Here is a 17,331-nt window from a genome sequence, read left to right as displayed (position 1 = left end):
GGATGCTGCACCTCAGCTTCTTCCTCGGTGAACTGTGATGACCAAGAAGGACTATCGAGATGGCATTTGTGTGGTGCCATACAGTTGTCACCATCCATACAGGTCAGATCTGTTCACCATCCCCGCCCACTGTCTAAGCCTTGTTTTTCTTCTGGCACATCTTCTTCCTGGACCCTGACCCAAATGAAAATCAGACCAGAAAACGGTACCAGTGAAAGTGTTTTTAATAGTTAAATTATTTAAATAGACTTTTCAATTTCCATGGGAAATCATAATCGTATCATTTTTGCAAGAGCAGGAATAAAAAGAGTGCACACACCCCTTAGAGGGAAGGAAGAGCTGGCACTGCACGCTGTCACCAGTCACTGCTGGAGTGGGGAGGAGCCTCCATGGGGAAACACAGTATAAACTCAGCACACACACTGTACTCTGGTTGGAAGCTAAACAGAAACCCACTGGTGTTGGCAGGACATGTGGAGGGCTGGGGACTTGAGAACGGTGCGAGAGAAGCAGCCCCCAAACAGAGGTGAGGGCAGTGCAGAACTCGGGAAGCGGCAGAGCACAGAACAGAGGCAGGGGCAGCAGTCTGGGGTCCGGACTTTGTTTCTTGGGGCTGGTGAAGGACATCAGGGTAACATTGAGCTGGCACCTGGCTGCCACCTCACTTTTACTCTCGTGCTAGAGGGGAGAATAACTGCACCCTGAGAAGCAATGAGGAGATCTGGGCAGACAGTAAGGGTGCTGTTCAAGTTTATCTGTGGTAGAGAAGGTCATTCCTCAAAGGTTCTTGGAAAGTACAAAAACTATTTTCTCCTCAGGGCATTTAAGTGTCCCCTCCCACCAAAACCAGACAAAATCTTACCTGTGTCTGGGGGTGGAAGGCAGGGCTATACCCTTTCCCTAAACCCAGGATGGATAGATTGCATCCCCAGGTCACAGGGACCCTTTCCAAGACAGCCCCCCGCACCTGAGCCAACTGAGGAGGTTGTAGAGCCTGGGCTTCCTCCAGCCCTGGCCACTATTGAGCTCCAGGAACCTGTAGGACCGGCCTCTGTGAGGGAGGGGACCGTGCAGCGTCTCTGAGACGAGTGGAAGAGCAGCGCTAGTGAGTGCAGGATGCTCAGACCTCCTGGGACAGGAGCAGTGCCTTGGCCTTCTTGTCCTGTTGGCATTCACTTACTTGGGAAATGGGATGTGTGTAAGGTGGAGTTCGAAAGAGGGGCTAGTGTGGTACCCCAAAACAACACACAACCCTGCTCTGGCTGTGCCTAGAAGTCTGAAATGAGGGGAACACACACGTACACCAGTACACACACACACACACACACGTACAGTACAGAGGAGCAGAAGTGCACTGCTGGGCACAGCTGCTTCCTAATAGAATTTACAAAATATAGAATTTGGTATATTTGTTAGATCTCCAAGGTTTCAATAATACAAAATAAAAAATACAAAAAGACAAGTTGGGGTTCCCACCTCCCTTCCCCAGTGGCATCCTCGTTTTGCTTGTGTGTCTTATAACACGCATACAACTAGCATAGTCTAAAGACGGGCAGAGAAAACTTGTTTTGTTTTATTTAATAAATATTTTCTTTTGCTCAGAGCCACTGCTCCTTGCCTGGTGTCCTCTTGCCTCCCTTGTCAACAGTCCTGTTTCCCTTACAGGGCATTGTCTCTGTGCGTGGAGGTGTGGGGAGAGGATGGCACAGGCCACACGTCTCCCAGTTCCTGTCCCCCAAACGTTGTGAGGGGGAGTGACCTCTCCACAGTGGAAAAGCAGACCCTTGAGTTCCATGGACACCCCCAGGCCAGCTTTGAGCTTGCCTACCACCCCATCATGGCCAAGGCCTCCCCTCAGGCCAGCCACCATGTGCCATGCTGCACCACCAATGAAGGCTCCGGTAGCACCTCCACCATGCGGCAGCAGCACTTGTCAGAAAACTCAAGGTTCAACTCGAGTCTAGCAGAGTCTTCTGCCAAGGGGAAACATCTTTGGTCAGCTCGGTGCTTGCAGGACGCTGGCACCCTGGGCCTAGGCCAAAAGCCATGCCCACCAGCAAAGGCAGAAGTTGCTTCTGAGTCAAAGTGGGAATTTTACCAGCACAGCTGTGAGCCTGGAGCACAGGCCCTATCTGCCCATGGTGCACAAAAGCTGTTCCAATCCTCTGGAGGCCAGGATGCTGGCACCGCTGGCTGGTATCTGCTAACTGAGGGGAGGCCCTCCATTGAGGAAGTAAGTCATCATCTCACCCTTGCCCTTGACCTTGACCACACCCCGGCACTCCAGCTGGTATGTGTTGGCGGCCAGCACCTGGTACATATCTGTAGTAACCTGAGGAGGCATAGGAAGGGAGAGGACAGGCTATCAGTGACCTTTTCCATGATCTGCTGTGGGCACATCTACCTCTGTGTGCCTATGCTCTGTTGCTGCCCTGACATGAGAGCAGGGAAGGCCCTCCACCACTGGCTCTTGGGGACAATGAGGGGCTCATCCGTGGAATGGCAAGTACCCAGGGATTTGTCACTTAAGTGCTATTTGGAGCCTCCAGAAGAGCTGGCTCTAGTCTCATTCCGTCTCTTTATAGGAAACTATTATGGCCATGCCCAAGGCTCCAGAAATGTGTATTGCCCGCCTGTGGTTACAGTTAACAAATAGTAGAGCCTGGATGTCACTCCAGAGCCAGAGTTCAGGCCTGTCTGTCTTAGTTCTGCAGACTAAGAAGGCTCCCTGGGGTGGTGAGAGGGCAAAGGATGGCACGGGTGTATGCCAAGGATTGTCAGAATTCCCAGCTCTCTGTATTGCCATGCAGCTGTTGGGCAGCAGTCACTCACTCTACAGACATTGTGCCTTTCTCCTCCTCAAGCCCACAGTAGGGAAAGGCCTGGTACCTTGGACAGCACCCATAATTCCGTAGGCCAAGTCAGGGCAGCATTGTAATGGAACAAAAATACCTTTGAAATGGTACTGTTAGCACTTGTAAAAGCAGGCCCGGGAAGCTGACTTCCCACAGCTGCACCAGGACCTTCAGGTGTGTGGTAGTACATCTTTTTTCAGAATGGAACAAGAAGCAAGTCTGAGGAAAGTGAAGGGAGGGACTGAAGAGCTGCAGGCCCAGGAATCAGCACCAGCTTGCAAAGGACAGAGAAGGGGAATGTAATTCCCATTGTTCTTGGAAAGACACCGGCAGCCTCACCAGCCCAGGAGAACTGCAAGACCTACTGGGTAAAGACTTGCTCCGTGCAGCTGTCTGTAGCCTCCTGTATACCTGGATTGGCAAAGCTTAGGCTTCTCATTAGCACTCTTAGTGAGGCCTGCCCCACTGATTCCTTCTGTGCACAGTAGAGAGTCTGCACAGGCCTGGGGCTCTGTCCAAGGTACTGAAGGTCTGACCCAATCCTGTTTACCAAAACTTCCCCCACTGCCACTTCACCTTTGAATCCGAAGAGAAACTTTAACTGTGAACTCTGTATGGTCTGCAGCAAAAGCCCCCGAGCACCAGGGTGACAGGCCCTTCATGTGACTGTCGTGAATGGTAGCTGTGCTTGCACTCACCTGGATGCGGTCAGGCACCCCAGTGCTGTCCATACGGCTGGCCACATTCACTGTATTGCCCCAGATGTCATACTGAGGCTTGCGAGCCCCAATGACTCCAGCCACTACAGGTCCAATGTTGAGCCCTGTGTGGACAGAAATCAGCCATACTCATCAGCTAAAGCCACACATACGTTGCTTGCTATTTATTGCCAGCATCCTCCTTTTGGCACTTTGTGGGTGCTCCCGATTCCTGCTGGACTGAGGCTAAGCTTAATCTCTGAGCCTCACGTTTCTGCACTATCCATAGTTCAAGAAAGCAAGGATGTGTATGCACATCCACTGGTACTGTGTGTGTCCTTATCTCAACCCTTAAGTCCCTTGCCATGTGTACCCTCGTCAAGGTCTCCAGGAACATCTAGCATAGCCCAATACCTTTCTTTTTACATGTATTTGATTCAAGTATCTCTGTGAGCATGTGGTACATGCACATGAGGATGCCTGCAGAGGCTAGATGAGGGTAACTCAACCCTGGAGCTGGAGTTAAGGGTGACTCGTTGGGCTTGGGTGCTGGAAATCAAACCTGGGTACTTTGTAAGCATTCTTTAGCCACTGAGCCATCTCTAGCTGCCCAATGCTTTTTCTTATCCTTCCCTCTTGATAACATATTTCAGTACCAACTCAGAGGACAGCACAAACTCGCTCCATCTCTCTTCCTCACTCTTGAGACCTTGCACCTGGCCCATTCCCTTATCCTGTCACAGCACATGTGGCTTTTTAAGCTAACATGCTATTTCTATGCTAGACTGACCCTATCACCGACCAGACTGAGCTCAGATGGCTTCTATTCCAGAGACTATGCTACCAAGACTGCTTAGTTGCCTGCTGGTAGAATCTGTCATTCCATCCCCAGTCTGGTCCAGTCCAGTTGTTGAGACAGGTTACCAGGAGAATACAATGAACTGTAGCACGGCAAGTGGGGCAACATTACATGAAAATAAGGCAGAGGTGACACAGACACGGGCACAGGCTGCATGTGTGGGCTACAGCGGATGCCTGGCCTCCAGAAGCCAAGTCCAACCCACAAACCACTGTGCCCAGAGGGCAAAATAAGCAGCCTGTTCAGGGACAGCCTGATTCCCGACACTTAGACCAGAACAAAGTATCTCCTGGGGACATTAATGATCACAATATTGTTTTTAAGTGATGTAATATTTCAATCTAATGTGCTAATTTTGAGAATTGAAATGCCAGTATTTTTGTGAATTACTGTTACTTAAAAAAAAAAAAAAGACATCTGAATCATTTATGACTTGAGCCATAGTCGGGGAGTTGATAATGCATAAAACTTTTGACTAGAACAAAGGCCTGCTCTTTTAGAAAACATTTTCCACCACTACAAACCTCCAGAGAAGGGAGACTGCCCTCGACTCCATTCCTTTAGCAAATGAACTGCTGTTGTGACGGAGCAGGGACAGGTGAAGGCAAACATGCTGCAGAATAGACCCGTGCCTTCTGGAAGAGGGCGCTCAGAGCTGCGGATGGGGGCAGGGGCAGGTCTAGGGGCTGGGGAGAGTGTGAGCTCCAGGACGGGTGTGCGCTCTCTCTGCACTGTTCTTTCTACTTTTGCAGAGTTGGAGCAAATGGTTAGGACTGGCAATAGGGCTTAGCCAGCAAAGGCGGCTTACTGCTAAGCCCGGCCAGCTGAGCCCAATCTCCAGGACCTTACATGGTAGGGAAAGGAGAGAACAGATTCCTGAACATTGTCCTCTGACCTCCACATGCATACACACACACACACACACACACACACACACACACACACACACACACACAAGCATAAATAAGCTCCCTTTACCAAAGACGGAGCCCAAAGATATAACTCAGTTGGTAGAGCATTTGTCTGAAAAAAAACCTCAGAGATGCTGGGTTCAGTCGTCAGGACTGGAGACAAACACATGAGATGCAGTCAGGTGAAGCCTGACACGCCACCCCCCCCCCCACTGCCTACACGTGTGTGTGTGTGTGTGTGTGTGTGTGTGTGTGTGTGTGTGTGTGTGTGTGTGGACCACCAGCTTTCAGACGGTTGCTTCGGGCTCACACTGGGAACTCAGTGGTACCTTGTCCACTTGGCTTCAAGATTACCCTGCTTGAGGGGCTACAGAGATACACAGCACTGGCTGTTGTTCTAGAGGACCTGAGTTCAGTTCCCAGCACCCAGTCACCAGTTCACAACCATTTGTAACTCCAGTTCTAAGGACCTGACAGCCTCTTCCAGATTCTGCAGGCAACAGGCATGCACTTGATGCATAAACATGTATGTGACAGGACTCATACACACAAGAAATACTCAAAGAATTACTCTGCTTTAAAAGCTAAACCATGCCATATGCTGCAGGTCACCTCCATAATCTCAACACCTGGGAGGCTGAGACAGGAAGACCGTCAAGAGTTCCTATCTCACAACGCCAGAACAAGCGGAGAGAAAACCATTGTCAGTATTATCTGGTAATTTTCATAAAGCATTCTACTTTACTCATTTTGTTAACTGAGTATCTGTTCAAAATGTTTATAACGGTGCAATTGTGCTAATACGCACATTTTGTATAAAAATGTAGAAGTATTTAGTTTGACTGCTTTTCATTTTTACTGAATGAGTCTGCAGTAAGACTTGCTTTCTGCCATTAGACAGACCACAGATAGGGGCGGGGCATGGAAGAGCCCCAGAGCCCTTCCCACCCCCAGGCCTTCTCACCAATCTTCATCTGGAAGTTGTTGAAGGAGTGCTCATTGATGTACTTCATTTGGTCCATCAGCTTCATAGCGAAGTCTGCAATAGCCTTGATGTGGGTCTTGCCTGCCTTGTCATAGGTGGAGTCGTTGAGGCCAGAGGCAGCCATGTAGGTGCTGCCTATGGTCTTGATCTTTTCCAGCTGCCTGAACCGATCCTCACTGATGATCTAGACAGAAGGGGTTCAGACCAAAGTCACCACCCAACTAGGTCACTGAAGGTCACAGGTAGGATGGAGAGGTGAAAGGAAGCACAGAAGCCTGGTTTTGTGGGTCCCTTCCTCACACAGCTGGGGTGTCAATTTACAGTGAGGTGCCCAAGGCTTTGTGGCAAAGCTGGGCCTTCACAACACCACTCCATTAGATAGGGCCTATGACCTATCAACTTATCCCTGTACCAAGAGCCCTGAAGGACAAGGTCTCTAACCGCTACCAGGTCTCACATTCCTCCACCCATGAAAATTTCCCCAATATTATCTAGCAAGTCACCTAATGTTTCTATCCCAGGGCTTCTGGAAGGCTCACAGATACCTTCGCCCAATTCTAGTGATTTGGATGCCCTAGGGCAGTAGACCTTCAAGTACTACATATCCATCCCTCTGGATTATACCCCACTCCTGACACAATGAAGCCTTCCCTGTTAGCCTGCACACACTGGGTACTCAGAAAGGGTTTAATTAAGGAATACATGGAACAATGGTTTATTTCCTTGCCTGCCTTCTTCCTTTGCCCAGGCTCTTCCTGCTCTCAAAGCCCTTGACAGAAAATGGGCCGCCTCTGCCTTGGTGCCACAGTGGCTCATGTTCAAAGAGCAGGCAGAAGCACTAGCCCCCACATATCAGCACGGTGACCTTAGGCAGGACACTTAAGGTGTAAGGCCTCAGTTTCTCATTGTAAATGGTGCCAGGAGCCATGATGGCACCTGGGAGATAGTCAGGCTCCTGCCATCAGAGCCTCTGGCAAATGGAGAAAGGGGACAGGGGGGACATGTAGGGGTGGTCCCCAGGAGCACCTCATCGAAGTCTGCGATGATCTCATTGAGCAGCCGTAGGCACTCGACGCCCTCATTGTTGGCCTCTAGCTCTACATAGAATTCGGAGAAGTTGGCAATGGAGGCAAACATGACAGCCACACACTCGCACGATTGGTAGTACAGCTCGTCATTGCGCCGTTCCCGGGCCAGGAAGTGGGCAGCCACGTCCTTGGGCAGAATGTTGTGCAGCAGGCGCCGATTGTAGGCCTGCAGCTCCTCCATCTCCTCCTTCTCTTCTGTGGCCTGGGGACAGAAGGCCCAGTGAGAGGAGACCAAAATGCCCCTGAAACACTCAGGGTGCCAACAAGTGCCAGCTGCCTCTCCTCACAGCTGTCTGCTTCCACATGTTCTCCAAACACCATGCCTGACCATGGGAAGAGACAGGAGTGGGTGACAATCCCATTGCCTCTGGCAAAGAACACACATGGAGGACGGGAACAAAAAGGGAGTGCAGGTCTCCCCTAGATGAACTGGCAGCCAAGAAGAGCAGTGATCCAAATCCACACCCCAAACAGCCTCCACCACGCCCCAACCCTGCATTTTCTCAAGATTAGGAAATGCGATCAGAAAAGCAGCTTGCCAGAACAACTCTACTGAACTGGTCCCTCAGGAACTTGGCCCAGGTCCTGCCATGTCTGCTTCCCATCAGAGGAGACTGGTTCTGGCACCAGCCAAGGCTAGCAGGAACGATGTCAGCCAGGATGAGGAGGGCATATCACTGAGTTCAGTTCCCCAGTTTGGGTCCTGGGTCTGCAGATGGAGTTTGGGGCCACTTATGTTCCAATGCTAAGCTCACGACTGAGGGTAATGGTGGCCCACGTGAGGCAGTTATGCACAGAGGTGTGGTAAGGAGCCACTTGACCAGAGTGACAATATATAGATTAGAGTGTGGAGTCATCTGGGTCCTCCACTCTTGATGGCAGACAAAATAGTCCCCTTCTTGGAAATGGCTATGTGGCCTGGCAGGCAGAGAAAGTATCACTAGCAGGAATGGTTTAAAAACCCAACCAGTGTCTCTGTCCAAGGGAAGGAGCTAGCAGACCTTCCCAAGGCTGTAGGATCTGAACCCAGAGGGGATGGAGAGTCCCAAGTCAAGAGGCCTGGGAACGCCAGGGAAGAAGATCTCATCTTCACAGCTGAGTGACTCTTAGAACCACTGGAGTTGTGGAGAACTCAGGTTACACTGAGACCTAGGAACCTCTGCACACCTCCAACCTTCTCCTGCCACCCTGAGTGTCCAGGCAAGTCCAATGGTGTGCACCAGTTTCCCTCCTAGCCTTCAGCCTTCTGACTGAGATAGGAACTTTGACCATGTCTCTCCCCATGAATAGAGTCACCTATAACTGCCTCTGGGCCCGTTCTCAGCACAAAAGGGCAGGGGAAGGGTGGGGAATGACAACTACTTATCCCTTGCAAGGCCTGCTTACACGTTTCTGTTGTTATCTGCTGGCTCTTGTCCTCCCAGTTCCCCCAAGGCCCAGAAGAACAGGAGACAGAAAGACCTGCAAGCATCATAAGCCTGCTGGTCAGCTTCAAGGGAAAGAAGAAGACATGGGCTGGTGACAGGGACCAGCCACTCTACTCACATGAGCAGGGGACACTGGAGTCAATACCCAGGCCATAGCTCTCAGAAGCTGAGGAAACAAAGTGACCACTCAGTGGAGGATGGAGAGAGGCTGATGACAAGGGAACAGAGGGGAGGGGAAGGACAGAAAAGGGATCTTGAGGGGAGGCGGGGCTATTACTACCAAGCTCACAAGCCACTAGGAAAGATGAGGGGAGGTGGGTTTCTCGCTGCCAGGGTAGTACAGCCAAGCACAGAGTCTTGAAAGAAGCTAGAGGCATTAGGTCAGAGAGAAGGGTTCTGGACGGAGCTCATAATTTAAAAGCTGTAAACAAGTGGTGTAGACATATCAATGTGCATGCACGCAGAGGTTCTCTCTGTGTCCATATCCACTGATACACATTTCCTAGCTGTACCCACAGATGACTGGGTGAGCCCCCGAGTGCTCAGATCTCAGCTTCTAAACACGATTCTCCACTTAGGGAGAGCCAGAGATCCTTGAAGGAGTCAGAGTCCTGGCCTAAAGCCAGGAGAAGTGGCCGGAAAGCTATGTACCATTGTGTTGTGCTTGGGATGCTCAAAGAATGGTGGTGATGTATTCAGTGACAGCTGCCAGCTTGACTAAATGTGTATGAGCCAAACCTACAGTGATGTGAGCATGAAAAGAAATAGCCAGGGTGGGTCATACTCAATGGGCTTCAGGACTGTGAACGGGTGACAGTCTAGAAGAATAGACAAACTGATTAATGGCCAGGGACACCTCCTTACAGTATAATGCCACCTAAAGAGAAGGCTGGACAGACAGGGAACATCACAGCTGACATTTCTCTTTGGCAAGTGGGGGCAGCTTGAGAACATATGCTGTCATGTAGCCCTGGCTGGCTTGGTACTTGCTATATAGACTAGGCTGGCCTCAAACCTGCAGCATCCCTCCTGTTTCTGCCTCCCAACTACTGGGATTGCAGGCATGTGCCATCATGCCAAGCTACAGACTGGCATCTTTATGTGAGCAGACACAGGAAAGAATTGATGGATGCAGAGGCCAGAAGTGAGGGTTTAATAAGGACCAGAAAACTGTTGTAGCATCTTATTGAAAGGCATATGTAGGGGAGAAGCTTAGCCAAGGGCAGTTCCTGAAAGTGATCAGGGTCAACACTGTGGTGGGACGAGGACAGGAGGGAGGAAGAGCTGAGCTGCTAGGGTGACAAGCCCAGCACTTCTCCAAGGTCTCTTCCAGAAACACATGGCCCATGCCTGCCCAAGAGCATGGACTAACAAGATCTCTACAACTAGTTCAGACTAAGATGAGAAAAGCCAGAGTGCCACGGTGAGTTCTGGTAGGAAGGGTGCAGGAGGTACTGCAGGGCTGGGCTTGAAAGACAGACGTTGGAGTATCCACAGCCGATGAACACATGCCAGAAAGTCTACATGGGATGGAGCATAAAACCGAAGCAGAGGATGGGACTGCGGGATCTCAGCGTGTGCTTCTTGCAGCTCTTCTGTAGGCTGAGCATTGTGCTTTAAAACTTGCCCAGGGCTGGGGAGCGAGCTCAATCCTAAAGTGTTCCTCGTGTTCCATCCCCAGAGCCCATGTTTTTATTGTTGTTGCTTGGTTGATTGGTTATTTTAAAGCCAAGCATGGTGGGATTGGCTTTTAATCCTAGCACCTGGGAGGTAAGGGAAAGTGGGTCTCTGGAGCTCAGTGGTCCCCATGTGCTCACAGATACTTATGCACCCACATACATACACACACACACACACACACACACTCTCTCCCCCTCTCTGTCTCTCTCTCTTACACACACTTGTACACATACACACTCATACGTGCACATGCACACACACACACGTGCGCACACACACCAAACCCTAAAAGCACGGAAGGGGCACTATGGGTGTGGCGAGGAAGATTTCCAAGGAAAAGATAAACTGCTCTTCCTGTGCTCAGGTGGGACAGAGTGGAAGGGCCCTGTGGTGACAAAGTAGGAGTAGGAGCTGGAAATGGTTTGAGTTTATGCAGCGCCTCAGGCCATAGGAACAGAAGCCTTGTCCCTGTCCACAGCACAGTCCTTCCTGCTACCAAGGATCACCACTCAGTCTGGAAGGGTCAGACCTGCTGGAGCTGGGAGGCCTCAGCTCTCACAGGACCATGGCTTTCCATCCTTTCTAGATCCCAGGCTTTCCCCCTGGCTGGAGTTGAGCTCACCCAGCAGAGGCTAGCAGTAGGCTAGCTCTTCTTGAAGCCTTTGAGACTTGAGCCACAGCCAGGGTACACAGTGGCAACCATCTTGGGAGAAGCCCACTGAGGACGCATGGAGGAAGACAGAGGTGGAAATGTGGGCAGAGATGGAAGGACATGGGCTCTAGGTCCCACAGAGCCTGGTCTAACTTGGGGACTTCCTCAAAGAAGGATGACGGGTAATCCTCAGCTCACTGAGAGCTAGGACTTCAGGAGAGGCATTCCCCAGGGGAAGCAGATGGCCGTGCTCCTGCTCTCCTAACCTCAGGGTACCCATCAAGGACCTGACAGCCAGATCCCATGGTGTATACCCTTCAGAAGGAACACACAGATGGCCACCTGCATGCAGCACCCAACGAAAAGCAGGGTCTCCTGTCCCAGCCACCAAGCTTGAGTCTTGACATTAAGAAGTCTAAGGCAGAAGTAGCCTGCTATGGTCTGGAAATAGGAGAAAAGCCAGGAGAGACAAGGAGGCTAGACTTGGGCTAAGCCACGGGAGGGGCCAGAATCACAGGTCTAGGCAGCCAGCCTGGAAGCCAGCTTTCTCTAGTATGTTTTCTTGGGCTCCTCCTCCTGGCACTGGGCAGCACTCAGATGAGATGAGACCAAAAACAGGACGCCCAAGGGTCTATCTAGTAAGTGCTGTGAGGTTTGCCGCTTTCCCTGTGCAACTCTAGTACAGGGCCACCCACCTGCAGTTTCCAGAGGAAGTCAAGGCGAGCAGTGGACTCCACCTGCTGGGCATGCAGATACAGAGCCAGCACGAAGACAGAGATGATGATGGGCGTCACCACCTTCAGCGCCACCTTGGTTGCATGCTCAGGGCTGTCAGTGAGAGGCAAGCAGGCTTGAGCTCACTCTGGTACTCAGTGGGCTCCAAAGACTTGAGCTTTCTTCCTCTCACTGCAGCCCCTTTCCCCCACCTTCTCCTGTACAAGCTGCTAGAGGTGCTTCCTTCAGGAAGCCTTCCAGCAATGGGGGCAGCGGTTTTCCTACCCTGGTACCTTACATTCTTGTCACTGGGTGAGCCCATCTGATCACATTAGGTTGTGAACCTCTCCTATAGATCAGCAGTAGTAGTTCAGGGTCAAGGGAACCAGGCCAGCCTAATGACCCTGTCTCTGGGTACTGCTAAAATGGGAGTGATCCCATTTCCAGACACTGGGGAAGAGAAAGTTGCTATATAGTGTGCTCCGTGATGCGCCTGGCACAGAGTAGGCCTCCCCACATGGAGGCTGTAACTGTACAGCCATTCCTGTTCATCGGATACAGGCTCACAGAAAACGCTCATTCCAGACCTGCTCCTTGTATAGCACAAAGCCCAAGTCCTGAATGTTGGGACTGACGCCTGGCTCCCCCTCCTTCAGGGCTAGCCTCAGAGCCTGCGATTGGCCGTACTTGGAAGGAAGCAGGCTCCATCTCTATCTCTGTGTCTAGAAAATTGAGCTCAGAGCTTAGAAAGAGTAGAGGCCAAATGCTTTAAAGCAATCCATGAAGGTGAATCTTAAGCCTGATGATGCTGTCATTGAGCCTTCAGATCTCCAAATATGGAAGTCAAGACAGTCCAGGGATGGTCTGATTACAGCCCCTGCTCTTGCAGGGAAGGCCTCCTCACCTGCTCCTGCCACCTTCACCACTCACCTTGTCACAAGGCCCCTCCTCCCTGGGAAGAGTAGCTACCCACGTATTCTATTTGCCATGGGGAAGGTGGGGGCCCCATCAGAGAAGGAGCCACTCACCACTGGGAGGTCCCGTTGTTGCTGAAGTCTCTGTGAAGAAAAGTTGGGGAGACTGCTTAGCCTGCAGGCACCCCTGACTCCCAGCCTCTGCTGTGTCCCTAAAGCTCTGTTCTACTGCCTAGCTACCGCCTTGCCAGCCCTCCTCATCCAAGGGTACTGTGAGCAGCAAGGCTTGCAGAAAGTGTGCCTCAGTCAGCATCTGGTCACGCTGACCAAAGCCGCTCAGTCCTTAGCCCCTGTCTGCTCCTCCCATGTCCACCCTGTCCCCCTGTGCATCTCTGCCCTATGCTGCAACCCTGGAAGGGCAGAGGGGAGCCCTGCAGCTGCACCAACCCAGATGGCAACTGCTGGCCACGTGTGACTACTAGGCCTTGAACTACGTTAAGAGAGACTGTGCATTTAAATATACTACAAATAGATTGGGGAAGAGGTAAAATAGTTTCACAGTAATTAACAATCGATTTATGTTCAATAGATCCTATCTTGGATATAGTGGTTATACACAATTGTTATTAAAATTAATTGCACCTTTGGTCTGAGGTATTGTTCTGTAGTGCAGCACTTATCGGTCTAGTACAAACAGCTTTCGATCTCCAGCCCCATAATAAAAAGCTACCATACTTTCTTTGCCTTTTAAATTACAGCTACTGAAAAAATTACGCACATGGCTTATGTCATGTATCTACTGTACAGTACTTCTAGAGTCAAACCCGGGTCTCTCGACACAAAGGCCTCCACTGCCTACCTCCACTGTCAACAGTGGGAGTGAAGAGGCTCAGAGGGGGAGAGGAGGGAAAGAAAAATCAACCGTGAGGTTGGCTCCCAGACAGGTGGAGGCAGAAAGATTAGGAGTTCAAAGCCAGCTCTGAGTGCCTATTCCTGATGGCAGTGTCTTCCTGTCACCTGCCCACACAGCCATGACTCTTGTTTGAATCTGACGTCCAGCCTTAACTTTCTCAAGTGTTGTCCTTGTCACGAGAGCTGCCTGTTCTCTGACTGTCCTTGCCTGGTTCTGGATCGGCTCATCCCAGGCCCCCGATAAATGTATGAACACCTGAGTAGGCGAACTGAAGCTGAACTAAAGAATCCTTGCCTTCATCAGCCCCCAAGTGTGATGTGAGCACTGACCAGCCAACTGCAGGCAGAAAGGCAGTGGGGCCTGGTCACTAACAATGGGAAGGGAGGAAAGGAAGACCCAAGACCCTGTGACCCCCGTGTGCTCTGCTCCAGTAACCAGGCCTAGGGAGACGGAAGACATTTTCCTTGTACGTTCCCTGTGCTGTTGGGACCTGTCACCCTGGTTCCTGCCACACGTGCCACCCTGGATTCTCCCCAGACCCGCTACAGGGAGCAAATAAGGTGCTGCATACATGGCATTGGCGGTGACCAGAAGGTCAGCGTTGTCGAAGAGTGTGACGCCGGGCACCTCCACGATGAGCACATAGATGAACTCAATGGCCAGCATGAGCACCAGCTTTCCAATGCAGCTGATCTGCAGGAACACGGAGCAGGCCAGCAGGCTGAGCAGCACGCTGTAGGTGAAGTACTGCAGAGAGAGAGGGCCATGTCAGATCCCAGCTCTGCCCCTGCCCTTACTGGCCCCTCCTCACCCTCCCCTGGCCTGGTGGGGGAGTGGTACTGGGGGGGGGGGGAGAGCACATTTTAGGAATGTTCCTGCTGATGATAGCCAGCTGGGAGGTGAGAGGAGATGTCAGCAGCCCGGCTAGGAAGCTGCTGGAGATGGGCTCCAGGTTGAAGTGGGCCTGGAAGGTGAGACAGGCCACGGCCATAGCTCCAAGCTCAGGCTGACCTGCCTGACTCATCCTCTCTAGGCCTCGGTTTCCCCATCAGCAAAGCTTCCAATCATATATGTCCGTCCACAGATGCTGATGGAGCTATGCCTGGCACCAGAGGTAACTGCAGGCAACAAAGGCCTCACCCTGAGCTGCAGCTCTGACAGGGATGGTTCTAAAACCTGCGAGTACTTTCAGGACTCTCCCAGCTGGGGTACACCTGAACTAGCCCACCTGTAACTGATGTGACAATAAGTGCCACCTTTACTCCACTCTTCCTGTGACTATTCACACACATGACTGCAGACATGGCACTGTTTTAACAATATAGTGTGCCCAGACTCCTTTAGGGCATGTGTGAGACACCCTCCTAAAGTCTGAGAGCTCCTGCAGTCTAAACACATTGGTTGCAAATCAGGTTTCCCAGGAAAGACCCTCAGGGCCCTGTCCTATAACTGTGGAGAAGTCTCTTCCGATCTTTGTGCCTCTGTCCTCTGCTAACTAAGGGACCTCCTGCTGCTAATTCCAGACATTAGCATCTATTCAAATAATGGTTCTTTCTATTCAGCACCATTATTTCTGAGTTTTCTCCACTCTCACTGTTTCCACAATGCCTCTGCCTCTGGGCTGCAGCCAGATGTTAGTGACTAGGAGCAGGCAGCCCAGGGCTTTCAAAAGACAACTGAAGTACTGTAAAGGTCCCTGGTGATTAGATGGGTTCTGGAGCAGCCTAAAGCCATGCACCACCTGTATCTGAGAGAGGAGAAGGTGGGAGATAATCCCACCATTCTCAGATAATCTAGTATCAGAGTCCCAGCTACCCATCCTGTAGAGGGAAGACCTCTAGCATCCAGCCAGTACCTGGTTTAAGTACTCCCTAACCCCCAGCTATGTTGTGAACACCGTCTTTGTAATAAGGAGGCTGCTTGGGTGTGGGAGGGGCTGGGAGAGGGTGTCTCTATGGGCTATGACATTGCTTGGGGTTGCCCAGAGCTGTGAGGAGGGGCAGGAATGTCTGCCTGCCTCTGCTGCCATCCCCACACCCTGTCCCCATCTCTCGAACCTCTGGGAAGTTGCAGTTGGGCTGGGGGCTGCCACAGAAGCCCTGCTCGTCGCCCAGGCTGTAGTTGAAGGCCGACTCCATCACATGACATGCGTTGACCTGGTTCACCGTGATGTTGTGCTCCTCTGCCAGGCAGCCCACCAGGTTCTTAGAGTTGCACATGAACTAGGGTAGGGAAGAGGGTATTGAGGCTGCTCAGCCCCTAAAAGCCAAGCTAGCAAGGCCCATCCCACAGGATGGTGGGTGGTACCAGACCCACCCTGTCTCAGGAGCAGCACTGTACAACACAGAAACGAAAGAAGACTACCTGGAGGGAAAGCTTTGCTCTGGCTACAGGGATGGCACCTTCTAAAGGCAGAGCTATTTTATTCTGTGTTGGAGACATCCTGTGCTCCTTCTAGCATGAAAACAAGGAACTAAAAGCCTGGGAGAGATGCTAATGAAAATTGAATTAGACCCCAGCCTAAGGCGGGGGGCATGAACTTCCAGGGAGATGCTCATTAGCCATGGGGCCCCACTGGTTTGAACCCACAGAGTTAGGAAGCACTGAGAGGCTATGGAGAAACCCACCATGTTGACAAAAGCCGAGAGGAACACCAGGGTGATGGTGAATACCCCGACCAGGGTGCTGTTCTTCTTGGATCGCACTATCTTCCTGGAGAGTGTCTGCAGGGGAGTGGGGAAAAGCTGGGGCAGGAAGAGACAAAGCAGAAGACAATTAGAACTCCTCAGATAGCCACGGAGCTCAGAGGACACACCCTGTTCCTGGAATAGCTCCCCAGACTTTCCTGAACCCCTCCAGGACTGTGTAGCTCCATGCTCATTCTAAGGCCCTCGGCTTCAGATCGTCAGAGCCTCAGCATTGGCCAGGGGAGACTGTCAATAGACCCCATCCACAGCTGACTGGGGCAGGATGAAGGATGCTATCCTGACCAGTGGTCGGAGTCTGGGCCTTGGGGTCCAATCAGGGAGGAGCAGTGGATATTGAGGAGCCATGGGGGTATTGGGAGGCTCGAGACCCTCCTGAGAAAGGGATTCAGAGAGGCTCTGCAGAGGGGCAGAGGAGTGTGAAAACAGGAGGGAGGGAGGCCTGAAGAGGGACCTGGGCAAGCATCTTCTTCAGCATGAAGGTCTCAAGGAGCTGACGTTTGGCTTACCCAGTTCCTCCTATATTGTCCCCAGTAAGACAAGCCGCATGTCTGCTCCAAGACTCTCTGTACTCTTAGTAGTTAAATGACAGCCTGCTCAGCCCACTCTGTCTTCACATCTGACACACTTGACTGGTGTCCTAGACCACACCCTCCATGTCTGCCCTCCAACCTAGGCTAACAAAGACGTTGACAAAGTAAAGCAGGTGACCTGGGCTTCTCCAGCTTTACTGCCTCAGCTCCTCCTGGTGAGGCTTGTCTGCTGCCAAGAGTACAAGTGACCTCAGAAGCCCCCAAGGACAGAGGGTGGGGGCATGGAGGGGCATGGGAAAGGAGGCAGGAGGTGGGGGCATAGAAAAGGAGGCAGGAGGTGAGAGGTTGAGGGGTATGGGAAAGGAAGGGAGGCAGGAAGCTTGTTCTCTGAGTTTGT

At 51.6% G+C, this 17,331-nt stretch overlaps 1 protein-coding gene across 2 annotated transcripts in view; it reads right to left on the bottom strand.

Moving 5' to 3' along the window:
- Positions 1-201: 201 nt before the first annotated feature.
- The window catches only part of Adcy5 (adenylate cyclase 5), a 151,250-nt gene continuing 134,120 nt past the window's right edge, over positions 202-17,331 (bottom strand). The window contains exons 13-21 of one of the 2 annotated variants that reach the window (NM_001012765.5): positions 16,324-16,440; positions 15,754-15,918; positions 14,268-14,443; positions 12,898-12,927; positions 11,851-11,983; positions 7,335-7,598; positions 6,288-6,492; positions 3,554-3,678; positions 202-2,332 (exon numbers count right to left, since the gene is read on the bottom strand). In NM_001012765.5, the coding sequence (NP_001012783.3) occupies positions 2,204-2,332; positions 3,554-3,678; positions 6,288-6,492; positions 7,335-7,598; positions 11,851-11,983; positions 12,898-12,927; positions 14,268-14,443; positions 15,754-15,918; positions 16,324-16,440 (1,344 nt within the window). In that variant the 3' untranslated portion in view covers positions 202-2,203. The remainder of the gene's footprint in view (positions 2,333-3,553; positions 3,679-6,287; positions 6,493-7,334; positions 7,599-11,850; positions 11,984-12,897; positions 12,928-14,267; positions 14,444-15,753; positions 15,919-16,323; positions 16,441-17,331) is intronic. The other variant, XM_030249085.1, reaches the window with a different exon arrangement.

Source organism: Mus musculus, chromosome 16 (genome assembly GCF_000001635.26).
Source record: "Mus musculus strain C57BL/6J chromosome 16, GRCm38.p6 C57BL/6J".
NCBI classification, from domain to species: domain Eukaryota; kingdom Metazoa; phylum Chordata; class Mammalia; order Rodentia; family Muridae; genus Mus; species Mus musculus.
This window is presented reverse-complemented; position numbering and strand designations above follow the sequence as displayed.